Genomic DNA, 13,690 nt, shown 5'->3' with positions numbered 1-13,690 from the left:
ATTTTTTTTTTTAAAAATGATAACGATGATTAAGCTGAACAGTAATTATTGTCATTGACATTATCACAACAGCCACATGTCCACTTATCACAACAATCATCCTCCTTCAGCAGGAAATTGTGTAAGCGTTTAGGTAACTTTGGCACCGTCTGTGTATCGGTTGTTGTTCTGAATTAAAATAGCAGAGAGAAAGACAAAAGAAGGGTTGGAGCAGGTCATCAAGGCAGCACTCCAACACCTTGACCTGCTGAATTCAGACAGACCTATTTATAAAACAAACCTCGTGGTTCTTTGTCTGCATGTCGAATACAAAGGACAAAGTTAGCGCCAGACAGTGACGGTGACATTTCAAGAGGGTTTAATGGTTAGACGTTAGTTATTGGATAAAATGGTAAGTCGCTGGATGCTCGCCCGGCAGAGATCTGGGCGACAATCCAGAGAGCCAGATAAGGATTTAATCTTCAGTCACTTCCATTCACATTTACTGTACTTGGTTTATATGATTTAGCGGAAAGCCACTTAAAGTTCATATGCGCTTCTTGTAGAATATTCTAGCAGATCTTTTTCACATAATAAAAGTGGATTGGGACAGGAGCTACTGAGCTTCAAAACTGACCAAAAAAACAAAACAAACAAAAAAAATTCTGTGGAACAAAAAGCAGGTGTTTATGTATTTAATAACCATGCATATTAAATGTTTTGAATACAGTATAACCTAGTATTATATAAATAAATAAACAAATGACATGTGATGTTATCACAATAACAAATGTGATTTAAAATAAATTATTACTAACAACCAACTTATTATTATTATTATTATTATTATTACAAAAACAAGAATGTGATTGCAGAAACTATAAAATGTTGACAATACTAGAAACAATAAATAAATAAATACATAAATAAATAAATAATAATGCTGATGACATAATTCTAAGACAAATAAATAAATAAAATCATATTTTCTACTATTACTACTACAAGGACTAAAACTGCTTTAAATAACTGTGATTATATAATAATAATAAAAATAGTAATAATAATAATAATAATAATAATAATAATGATAACAACAACAACAATGCATTATTATTATTTATTTCAGATTTTTAATTAATATTATTAATAATATTATTAATAATACTAAAACAAGGATCTGACTGCTGAAGCTATTTTAAAATAACTAATTTAACCAATTAAAATAACTAAATTAACTAATTATTCATAGCAATAATAGTCCTCACAGTCATATTTTTTATTTTTTATTATTATTATTATTATTATTATTATTATTATTATTATTATTACTAATGAAACAGGGATCTGATTGTTAAAATTATTTTGATGATGATATTAACAAAATCTAATTAATTAATAATACATCATCATTATTATTATTATTATTATTATTATTATTATTATTAACTAATTATTAGTAGTAGTGGTCATCATCGTCATCATCATGTATTTTACAATTATTTCCTTTTTTTTAATGATTAATATTATTATTTATAATAATACTAAAACAAGGATCTGATTGCTGAAGCTATTTTAAAATTATTTTGATAATAATAATAATAATACAATTAATCAAATTAATTAATAATACATTATTAACTAATTAGTAGCAGTAGTCATCATCATCATCATCATCATATATTTTAAAAATTACATTCTATTTATTATTATTGTTATTATTATTAATACTAAAACAACCATCTCATTGCTGAAGCTGTTTTAAAACAATACTACTACTACTACTACTACTACTAATGAAACACAAATATACTTTTATTTATTTATTTAGTTAGTGAGTTAGTTGGTTTGTTTTTATAAAGTTTAGGCAATCAGATCCTTGTTTCATTTCCTACGACAGAACCAGAAACCAGTGGCCTAGTTGTGAAGAGTAGATTATGGGGTCTGAAGCAGGGTTAAGGGGGCTGTGCAAGATCTCCTCTTTTCAGAAGCTAATTCAGCTCTAATCTCAGAGTCTAGTCCAGATTAACTAATCGAGGGCCGTATAGTGTAAAGTTATAACAGTGGGCCTGTCATTGGCTCAATCAGGCTACTCACAATGTCAGACGTGATTAGAGGAAAACCAACACTGATCCTAAATCCCACCACAGCATCCCAGTCAGGCCTGGAGTTTAAGGCCAACTGTAATGTGGGAGACTCAGTACTTCTATTAATAAACACAAATCATATACAGTGGGTGTCCAAAAGTCTTCTATTTTATGTAACTATTTTATTGTATATGTTTTGAAATTGAGAAACTGTTATCAGCAAACCAATTTGAATGAGTGCATTAAAAACATCTTCACTCTATGATTAAAAAATAAAATAAAATACTGGAAAAAATTGAAAGGTCTACTAAATTTTAGGGGACATTTTTAGATGAGTAAAGAAAGATATGGCAAGTAGCCATTCTTGGACAGGTACAGAAATAATCTCTCAATTTTCCTTGAGGAATCCTTCACTATCCTCAGCAATAATCTTCCAGTCAACAACATTTGAATTAGTGAGAGAAAGAGAGGACAACCAGCAGCGGCTGCTTCAAATCCCATTCCCATCCAAATAACACCCATCTGCTCTCCTCCAAATCCCGGTCCGTTCATGAGCAACCCTACTCCTCAATGAAAGACCAGGATTAGATATAATAATGATATTTTTAGTAAAAATCATTCTATGATAAATATTTAAAATAAAAGGTCAAATTTGATCCTAAAATCAATAGGAAAAAACAAAAACACCTATAAAGATACTATTTTAAATAAAGAAAATCTTGACAATTAAGCATGACGCTCCAGGGCGTCTATAATTTTTTTTTTATTATTATTATTATTATTATTATATCATCTATTATTTATGTTTCAGTGTAATTCCGAACGCTATACCAGAAAAGGCTGTAGACCCTTTTTAGGTGGGCAAAACTATCTGAACGATTGGGCCAGTGCTGCTTCCTCAAGAAAGTTTATTATTCTCACATGTTTTAAGTTTTGTAAGTTTAAACAGTAAAGCATTTTTAAGCCATTCAAGTGTAAGGCGACACGAGTGTGTAAATACATAAGAAACAACAACGGAGTGTCTTAAAAAAATCATCTTTTGTGCAGAACTACTTCCTTCCACCATGAATTCAAATCTAAGTTTGACATTTTAACAGCTGAGCCCAAGCCTCCGTTACTAATGCAAAAACTTCACTTTAGAACTAGTGATCTCAATGTGGTAGGCTACTTGTGTGCTGTTTTAGATTATTTGTGTGTGCACAAGCACATAAAATTGATTACACACAAAATTATGGCTGTCTTGATAAGTACCCTCATAAGTAGTCATCCTAAAAGGTTGAAAACCCCTACTGTACATAATACAGTGAGCTTTTAATACAGTAATACAATAAGCTTTCAATGAAGTGACTAGTTCTAAATTGACGTTTTCGAAATAGTAATGGAGGCTTGGGCTCAGCTGTTAAACTGACAAACTGAGATTTGAATCCATGGTGGAAGGAAGTAGTTCTGCACAAAAGAGGGTTTTTAAAGACACTCTGTTGTTGATTGCCATCAAACTGTTGTAAATCAGCATGCTGTGATCGCATTCGGCCGAGTCACAGCCGTGCTGATACGTAGCTATTTCGCACTGCTACTCATGTGATAGTGCTCATAGATTGCTCATGTACAAAGACTGCCTGTTAGATTTACCCAAAACAAACTGTATCTCATGTTTAACCACTACAGAGACATCAGAGCCAGTGGCAAATTCCAGATGATCTGGCTGAGGTAAGGCTGCTCTCAAGGGATTCATGAGCACTAAATGGCCACTGACGCCCTGGAGCTTACATGTCTGAAAACGTTGACGTAAATTTCAAATAGACTAACAAACTGCATATTTGATGTCTAAACAAGTACATTCTTGCCTAAAAAACAAACACAAAAAAAAAAAAAAAACTCTTAAAACTACATTCCATGACACAAAAACAGTATCACATCTGTGGCCGAATCACATCCGTGCTCATGTATAGCCATATCGCACTGTGATAAATTTACCCAATATGAATTATATCTCATGTTTAACCACTATAGAGACATCTGAGCCAGCGGCAAATTCCAGAAAATCTGGCTGAGGTTAGGCTGCCCTCAGTGGGTTCGTGAGCGCTGAACGGCTGCTGATGCCCTGGAGCTTGCATGTCCGAAAATGTTGACGCAGATTTTCATATTGACATTATCTTTATTAACAAATCGCATATTTGAAGTCTAAACATGTACGTTCTTGCCTAAAAAAGCTCTTAAAAATACATTTTGTGCCATGAAACATTATTATTTATAAAAATTATAGTGGATTTGGGTGTCTGCCATAACACTCACTGTGAGAAATACCACAAGCAGGGTTGCCAGGTTTGCACAACAAAACCCACTCAATTGCTACTCGTAACTAGCCCAAAAGTAGCCCAATTGCATTTTGAGGAGGGGGTCCCCCATTAAAAATCGTGTTCCGGGGGTAAAATACACGTTTTTGGTGGGGTTCCCCTGGTAAAAGTAGCATTCCAGGGGCTAAATATTACGTTACTGAGTTCGCTTCAACCCACAGACATGAAAAACAACCGGCAGCAACAGTGTTAAAGTAGCCCAATTCTGTGGGAAAACCATGGACTTGGCAACACTGACCACAAGCGAAGTGATACAAACAGTGAAACAGTTGGAGTTCCAATATCACTAAAATATTGCATTCCTCTCAGCCAATCAGATTTGAGGACCAGAAAGAACTGTTATATAAAAATGCAATATTACACTTGTAGCTGTGCAATATTGCTGTATATCAGCACGCTGTGATTACTTATGGCACTTGGCCTCCAACCTTGTGCTTACAGCCGAATCACAGCCGTGCTGATATATAGCCATATCGCACTGCTACTCATGTGATATTGCTCATATATACAGATTGCTCATACGCAAAGACTGCCTGTTAGATTTACGCAAAACAAATTATATCTCATGTTTAACCACTATAGAGACATCAGGGCCAGCGGCAAATTTCAGAAGATCTGGCCAAGGTAAGGCTGCTCTCAGTGGCTCATGAGCACTGAACGACAGTTCACATGTCTAAAAACATTGACGTAAATTTTCAAATAGACGTTCTTTATTAACAAACCACATATTTTAAGTCTAAACAAGTACATTCTCACCTAAAAAAAAAAAAAAATCTTAAAACTACATTTCGTGACACAAAAACAGTATTATTTATAAAACTATAACTGATTTGGGCGTCCACCATCACATTTGCTGAGAGAAATAACACATGGAGGGTTGCCAGGTTCTCACAACAAAACCCACCCAATTGCTACTCAAAACTAGCCCAAAAGAAGCCCAATTGCATTTTGTTCCAGGGGTAAAACACACTATTTTGGTGGGGTTCCCCTGGTAAAATAAGCATTCCAGGGGCTAAATATTACATTATTAAGTTTGCTTAACCCACAGACATGAAAAATAACCCACGGCAACAGTGTTAAAGTACCCCAATTCCGTGGGAAAACTGTGGACTTGGTAACACTGACAACAAGCTGAGTGATACAAACAGTGAAACGGTTGGAGTTCCAATATCACTAGAATATTGCATTCTTCTCAGCCAATCAGATTCAAGGACCAGAAAGAACTGTTATATAAAAATGCAATATCACACTCATAGCTGTGCAATATTGCTGTGTATCAGCACACTCTTACTTGATTACTTATTGCACTCGGCCATACACAAAGACTGCCTGTTAGATTTTCCAAAATGAATTCTCATGATCAACCACTATAGAGATATCAGAGTTTTCCAGAAGAAATTCCAGAAGATATATATATATATATATATATATATATTACCCTTCCCAGCTTTGTAACTTTTTTTTTTTTTTTTGCAAAGGGGCTTTAGCTATCTGAAGGACCCACAAATTGCAGAGCTACAAAAATGTTTCCATTCACCAATAAATACTTAATTCTTCACTGTCATGCATCCAATTAATAGACATGTCTAGATGTATAATTACTTTCCTTGGAAGAAAAATCCACATGAAATTCCAATCAGCACTGGCCATCAAACCTTTTTTCCCAACAAAATGCTTAAAGTCGCGCAGCAGGGGCTGATAATGCCTGTACAGTCAAAGCGAACTTTAATTTTCATTTCTTTCATCCCTTTCCATTTTTAAAGTTTTCCATAAATAACAAGCATTTTAAATATATGCCAGGTACTGGATAAATAAAGTTTATGATGTTTATTATTATTTTAGTAGGCAGTGAGGGGTCCAGCTGGGCTCCAGCCAACTCATACAAACACGAGAGAAAGCAGGCCAATGCTTTGTTTCAATTTCATCACAAATGTTTGTGTTCTCTTTGCCTCTGAAAAAGGGCTGCTTTTATGTTCTTTTTTTCTCTAATGGAGCAAATAAGTACATTATGGGGATTCCAGTACTGCGTGAACTCTCAGGAACACAATGCTTGTTTGTAGTGATGGCACTATTGCTTCCAGCTGTGGCTGTCACTGATATAATTACATGAGTGATGTTCAGTCACTCACTTCCAGTAAGATCACTTGGTAACGTGCTGTTAGAAATGTAATCAGTTCATAGATTTTGTTTTATGTGTGTGTGTGGGTGTGTGTGTTTGTATAAACATATAAATCAATAATCAATACATTATGAATAATTTACTGCTATTGTGTGAATAAAATGTAATCATGTAAACCATAAAAAGTAACTGTAATCTTATTATGAGCATTTTAAAAGGTAATGTACTCTAATTACAAGTACTTAATTTTTGGAATCTGATTACATAATCTAGATTACATCTAATTAGTTCTAATTACTACTCAAAACCTTGTTTCCATTATGGGATAAAAAAAAAAAGGTCATTACGACTTTGTATCTCACTTTTTCTGCATTTGTGAGCTAAAAAGGCTGAATTGCAAGATATATTAAATTCCTAATTATCAGATAGATACAAAAATTGCAGTTGCAGGATTAAAAAAAAAAAAAAAAATGAATTGTAAGATGGTAACTCGCAAATGCCAAAAAAGGGGATTTGTGAGATATAAACTCAGACCAGCAAGATATATAAATTTTCAATTCTGAGAAATGTCGAAATTATGAGATAAAACTCAATTGTGAGGAAAAAAGGGCAGATTTGTGACATAAAAACTCAATTGTGAAAAAAAGGCAGATTTGTGAGATATAAACTCAGAATTGTAAGATAAGATATTCCCAGTTCTGAGAAAAATGTCTGAAATGTGAGATAAAAACTTGCAATTGTGAGCAAAAGTTTATATCTTAAGTAAGTTTATATCTTACAAATACAAAAACTCACATTTGTGAGAAAAAAGGCAGATTTGTTAGATACAAAAATTAAATACAGAAATTCCCAATTCTCAGAAATGAAGTTCAAATTACAAGATAAAAACTTGCAGTTATAAAAAAAAACAAAGGCAGATTTTGAGAGATATATAAACTCCCAACTCTAAGAGGAAATTGAGATAAAACTCAAAATTGTGAGGAAAGAAAAAGGCAGATTTGTAGGATATAATGTCAGAATTGCAAGATATTGAAATTCTTAATTTAGAGAAGAAAAGTCAGAATTATGATATTAAAAACTCTTAAATAGGAGATACAAAAGTTCAAATTGTGAGATAAAAATCCTGAGTTTTGATATGAAAACGTGCAATTGTGAGAAAAAAAGACAGATTTGTGAGAGATAAATTCACAGTTTCTGAGAAGAAATGTCAGAATTATGAGATAAACTGTAATTGTGAGACAAAAGTCTGATTTGTGAGAAAAAAGGTTTTGTTAAGATATGTAAATTCACAATTCTGAGAAAAATGTCTGAATTGTAAGATAAAATGAAATAAAAAACTCACAATTGTAAGAAAAATCAGATTTGTAAGATATAAACTGACTTGCAATTGCAAAAAAAGTCTGAATTATGAGATAAAAAATTTCAATTGTAAGAAAAAAGGCAGATTAACGAAATATAAACTCAGAATTGCAAGATATATAAACTCCCAATTCTGAGAAAAAAACATCTGAATTGTAAGAAAAAGAGCAGATTTGTAAAATAAAATAAACTCAGAACAGCAAAATATAGAAATTCCCAATGCTTAGAAATGAAATCCAAATTATGAGATAAAAACTTGCAATTGTGAGAAAAGTATGAATTGTAAGACAAAAAGGCAGATTTGTGGGGTATAAACTCAGAATTGCAAAATATGTAAATTCCAAATTCTGAGAATAATTCTGAATTATAAGATAACAATAATTTGTATATAAATATCCAATACATAAAAGTCCAACTCAATTTAAAATATTCAGTTTTTTTTTTTATTCAAATAACCTACATTTTTGTGTGGAAATGAATAAAACGGATGAAATTGAAGTCACATTTAAAAGCCATTTTAATACAAATAAATACAAAGTTAAATTATAAATATATCCTTCATCTGTTAATCAGTAGAAAAGAAATAAAATAAAACAGAACAAACAAACCGAAAGACCCTAAATATTAGTTTAGTGACAGGACATGATCCGGCTGTTTTCATTTGACGCTCTGCTCAGCCCCGCCCCCCTGTCTCCGGTACAGCTGCAGCACCAGGTCCCGTAGCTCCTCCCTCTTCCTGCGCACCTGATTCCGTGGAAACCAATGCTCCAATCGCAGCGGGAGATCAAAGTGCACTACAGGATTCTGAGTGGAGAAACAAAAAGAGGCAACAATCAAATCTACAACGACATAAAAAGGTTCTGTCACGTGACTCTAGATGGTGTCACCAATTCACCACAATCTCAACAAATTAGAATACTTCATAAAACCAATAAAAAAACATTTTAGTGAATTGTTGGCCTTCTGGAAAGTATGTTCATTTACTGTATATGTACTCTGTCCTTGGTAGGGGCTCCTTTTGCTTTAATTACTGCCTCGATTTGCCGTGGCATGGAGGTGATCAGTCTGTGGCACTGCTGAGGTGGTATGGAAGCCCAGGTTTCTTTGACAGTGGCCTTCAGCTCATCTGCATTTTTTTGGTCTCTTGTTTCTCACTTTCCTCTTAACAATACCCTATAGATTCTCTATGGGGTTCAGGTCTGGTGAGTTTGCTGGCCAGTCAAGCACACCAACACCATGGTCATTTAACCAACTTTTGGTGCTTTTGGCAGTGTGGGCAGGTGACAAATAATGCAGGAAAATGAAATCAGCATCTTTAAAAAGCTGGTCAGCAGAAGGAAGCATGAAGTGCTCTTAAATTTCTTGGCAAACAGGTGCAGTGACTTTGGTTTTCAAAAAACACAATGGACCAACACCAGCAGATGACATTGCACCCCACATCATCACAGACTGTGGAAACTTAACACTGGACTTCAAGCAACTTGGGCTATGAGCTTCTCCACCCTTCCTCCACACTCTAGGATCTTGGTTTCCAAATGAATTCAAAACTTGCTCTCATCTGAAAAGAGGACTTTGGACCACTGGACAACAGTCCATTTCTTCTTCTCCTTAGCCCAGGTAAGACGCCTATGACGTTGTCTGTGGTTCAGGAGTGGCTTAACAAGAGGAAAACCACAACTGTAGCCAAGTTCCTTGACATGTCTGTGTGTGGTGGCTCTTGATGCCTTGACCACAGCCTCAGTCCATTCTTTGTGAAGTTCACCCAAATTCTTGAATCGATTTGGCTTGACAAGCCTCTCAATGCTGCGGTTCTCTCGGTTGGTTGTGCATCTTTTTCTTTCTGTTAACATGCTTGGATACAGCACTCTGTGAATAGCCAGCTTTTTTGGCAATGAATGCTTGTGGCTTATCCTCCTTGTGAAGGGTGTCAATGATTGTCTTCTGGACAACTGTCAGATCAGCGGTCGTCCCCATGATTGTGTAGCCTAGTGAACCAAACTGAGAGACCATTTTGAAAGCTCAGGAAACCTTCGCAGGTGTTGTTCAGCATGTCACCATCAGAGTATGTGAGCGGAGCGGAGTGGGAGTGGAGCGCGGAGTGGAGCGGTGTGATTTTTAATGGAGTGAGGAGCAGAAATTTTAAAAGTCGGAGCGTTGTGGTTTTTACTCGCTCCAAGAACGCTCCACTACCGCTCCATCACGAGTACAATTCATGACAACGACCCATAATATAACTGCATATATAGCAAGAATTCATGTGTTAAACAGCCTATTTAGCTAGCTTGAAGGAGATGGATCACTCAAATCAGAACGAATGTGAAAACTAGGACGACGGCAATGGACATGAGCAGAAAGTTATAGTTTTCAGTAAATTAGTTTGTAGTTTCAAGATACTGAATATTTTCAAGTGAAAGCGTGATTTTAACAAGTACAACACGTATTCACACGCAATCGCTCTCTCAATAATGCATTCAAACAAATGTAAACTTACTGTGGTACTTCATCTGTATATCCGATTTCGAATGAGAAGAAATCTGTAAGAAATGCAGCGATCTGTACGTAAAATAACTGACTGTCGTATTATTATTATTATTATTATTATTATTTTATCACAAACATTTGCACTGCAAAAAGCAGCAATTATACCTTTTAATGCTGACTGACAACATGTTAGCTTGGCATGAGGAAAAAAGTTTGCGCACTTGTGTTCCAATAAGCCACTTTAAAACTATACTTTCGTTTTATTTCTGTTATTTTCTTCTTTTAATATACGTTATGAACAGAACTCTGGTATTTCAAACATACTGATATAGTTTAGACACGGAGCGAAGGCGGAGCGGTGTTTCTGGTATCAGTGAGCGAGGAGTGGAGCGAGAGCGGGAAACGGTGAACCCGGAGCGGAGCTGGAGCGGAGCGGTTATAAAATGCACGGAGCGCGGAGGGGAAATTGTTGTCGCTCCACTCCGCTCACATACTCTGGTCACCATATTCTAATTTGTTGAAATAGTGAATTGGTGGGTTTTTGTTAAATGTGAGCCAAAATCATCACAATTAAATGAACCAAAGACTTAAACTACTTCAGTCTGTGTGCACTGAATTTATTTAATACACAAGTTTCACAATTTGAGTTGAATTACTGAAATAAATGAACTTTTCCATGACATTATATATATATTTTATAATAATATAATGTATTCTAGCGCAGTATGTGCTTTAATACAAACTAGCATTAAGCACAAGGCAGCAAAGCAAACAGGTGTAACCTGAGTTCCTGAGACCCCAATTTTTGTACTTACGTTACTGAAAATCCCACTGAACGGCAGACCGTGAAATGTCAGGTAACTTGGATGACTAACGTTTCTGACATTTAGCACTGAGGAAACTAAAAAGCTCTGACCCGATACAAAAATGCACCACAAGGTATCAGAACAAAGCCAATTTTGCTATCAACCCAGTATGTACAGTAGGTACCTGCAGGAAGCTTTCGACATACTGCAACAGGTACAGGCCACAGTCGCTGCTGTTGTCCTGTAGCGGGACCCTGCACAGACTACCATTAATGCTTTCACTGGTAAACGTTCGAGCGGTTCCTTTCCGAACTTCCCATTCAACTTGCAGATACCTGAGGGGTGAGATGACATTTAAGCAGAATCTCAGGAATGTACTCTTGGAGATCAATATGAAGGCACATTTAGTTCTCTGAGATGAATGAACACAATAAAACACCAATCCTAATAACAGTGGATGGTGTGAATGACTCACTCGCGTAACAGCGTGTAGATCCGCTGGTGGTACGACAGCTTTAGAGAGTCCATGACCAGAATACAAGGCCTGAGGGCGAACCAAGGAAAGAGACAGAAAGATAAATGGATCAGGAGCGAATCTCACCTGAAGGATAATACAGAGCTGTGGAAAAAGTATTAGCCCCCTCCCATGATATTCTCTCTTGTGGTTGCACATTTGTAATAATATTGAAGACTGGTTTGGTACCTCCTGCAGATGGTCTCTCTTGTGCAGCTGTGTACTGTGCAATCCTAAAATCACAGTAAAAATACCATTAGACTCCTTCATGATATATTACTGTTTGGGCTGTCAAACGATTAATCGCAATTAATCGCATACAAAATAAAAGAGTTCGAGTTTGCCTAATATATGTGTGTGTGTAAATTAATGTATATATTTACGAGAACTATATGATATATATATATATATATATATATATATATATATATATATATACACACACATACACAAATATAAAAATTATAATAAATACATATACTTGTAAATATTTCTTTAATATATAAATGAATGTGTTTGTATTTATATATACATAATAATTACACACAGTACACACATTAAACGACATATTAATCGTTTGACAGCCCTACTGTACATGAAAACCAGTTCATAAACTGGTTTAAAATGAATACGAACTGTAATGTTTATCCAAAAAATATCTGTGTGTGTAGTGAGATTACCGGTAGGTTGGGGGATCTTGGCTCACTGGGTTTCAATTTGTTTCCTTTTTGTTGCTGTGAACTGTCTGGAAATACAGAAAACAAACAGTCTCAAAGAACTTTTTAAACATTTGAAATTTTATTTTTTCCTTGTTGGTTTGATTTAAAAAAAAAACAATAAAGTTCAATTTTTTTTGTCATCACTTTCATTTCGGTTAAAATTTCAGTAATTTCTACTCATTTTTGTTTAAAAATCTAGTTATATATATATTTTTTAATTAATTTTTATATTTATTAGTTTGTTATTTTACTACAATATTTTAATATGAGAAATGGGACCTGAAAATGAGAAATGGGACAACCAACTGATAAGCCCATTTCCACCACTGAGAAAAAAAAAAAGTTATTGCAACTATTTTTCCTCGCAATTGCATATCGTTTACATTTTGCAATTCTGACGTTTAAGTTATCAATTAACTGCAGTTACTAGAAATTGGAATATACACACACATATACACACACACACATATACATATATGTACATATATATTTATATATATATACATTGTTATGTGTTCACTTTTGTCACTACTGACGACATATTTTGATATTGACAATTTAGCTAGCACAAAGATGCTAATCAGCACGTGGTTAGCTAGCACTGTTCTGAATAACAAAATAATATAAATAATAAAAATAGCAAATGGTTTTTGTTTTAGTTTTAGTTCACTATAATAACCCTGTTGATGTGTGTGTGTGTGTGTGTGTGATACCTCTTTGACAATGTCCTGCAGAGCTCGCGTTCCCTGTCTGACTGTTATCCTGGGACACAGGGCCTTTGTCTCTCCATGGTACGCACTCAGGCCGTTCCAGACCAGGAAAACAGACCACCACGAGGTACCAGTGAGCCCTGGACAGAGAGCAAACAGAGCAGGAGAGGAAATGGAAGTCAGTGATCTGTGATAAAGCCTTGATTTCAAAAAAGCCATGCAGACTCTTTCACAAACATTTCTGAGCGATGATGCCAAATATATCCATATAAAGTAATTCCAATGGATCAATGTAACTGATTCTTGGAAAGACAGTGGATCTAATTTAATGATACACTTATACTGGCCAAATAGAAGTGCATTAAAGTATTAATACTCAATGTTGCTTCATTTCATAATCACCAACACTATCATCGTAAAAATACTTTATCACCAAGTCCTAGTACAGGATCTGCTATTTCCAAACTGGGAGGATGGACATTCCCAAGTTTGTGAATCATCCGTGCCATGTCATACTGTGCGAGTGTGTTCATGTCTGCGTACAGCGTGTGTCCTGTGTGGC

General features: G+C 34.9%; 1 protein-coding gene across 3 annotated transcripts in view; it reads right to left on the bottom strand.

Moving 5' to 3' along the window:
- Positions 1–8,397: 8,397 nt before the first annotated feature.
- senp7b (SUMO specific peptidase 7b) overlaps positions 8,398–13,690 on the bottom strand; it is a 47,962-nt gene continuing 42,669 nt past the window's right edge. For all 3 annotated transcript variants that reach the window (XM_051095425.1, XM_051095426.1, XM_051095427.1), the window contains exons 17-22: positions 13,132–13,268; positions 12,380–12,444; positions 11,889–11,932; positions 11,661–11,729; positions 11,370–11,520; positions 8,398–8,702 (exon numbers count right to left, since the gene is read on the bottom strand). In XM_051095425.1, the coding sequence (XP_050951382.1) occupies positions 8,556–8,702; positions 11,370–11,520; positions 11,661–11,729; positions 11,889–11,932; positions 12,380–12,444; positions 13,132–13,268 (613 nt within the window). In that variant the 3' untranslated portion in view covers positions 8,398–8,555. The remainder of the gene's footprint in view (positions 8,703–11,369; positions 11,521–11,660; positions 11,730–11,888; positions 11,933–12,379; positions 12,445–13,131; positions 13,269–13,690) is intronic.

Source organism: Labeo rohita, chromosome 22 (genome assembly GCF_022985175.1).
Source record: "Labeo rohita strain BAU-BD-2019 chromosome 22, IGBB_LRoh.1.0, whole genome shotgun sequence".
Taxonomy (NCBI): Eukaryota; Metazoa; Chordata; class Actinopteri; order Cypriniformes; family Cyprinidae; genus Labeo; species Labeo rohita.
The sequence above is the reverse complement of the archived record's forward strand: the minus strand, read 5'-3'. Positions and strand labels throughout refer to the sequence as shown.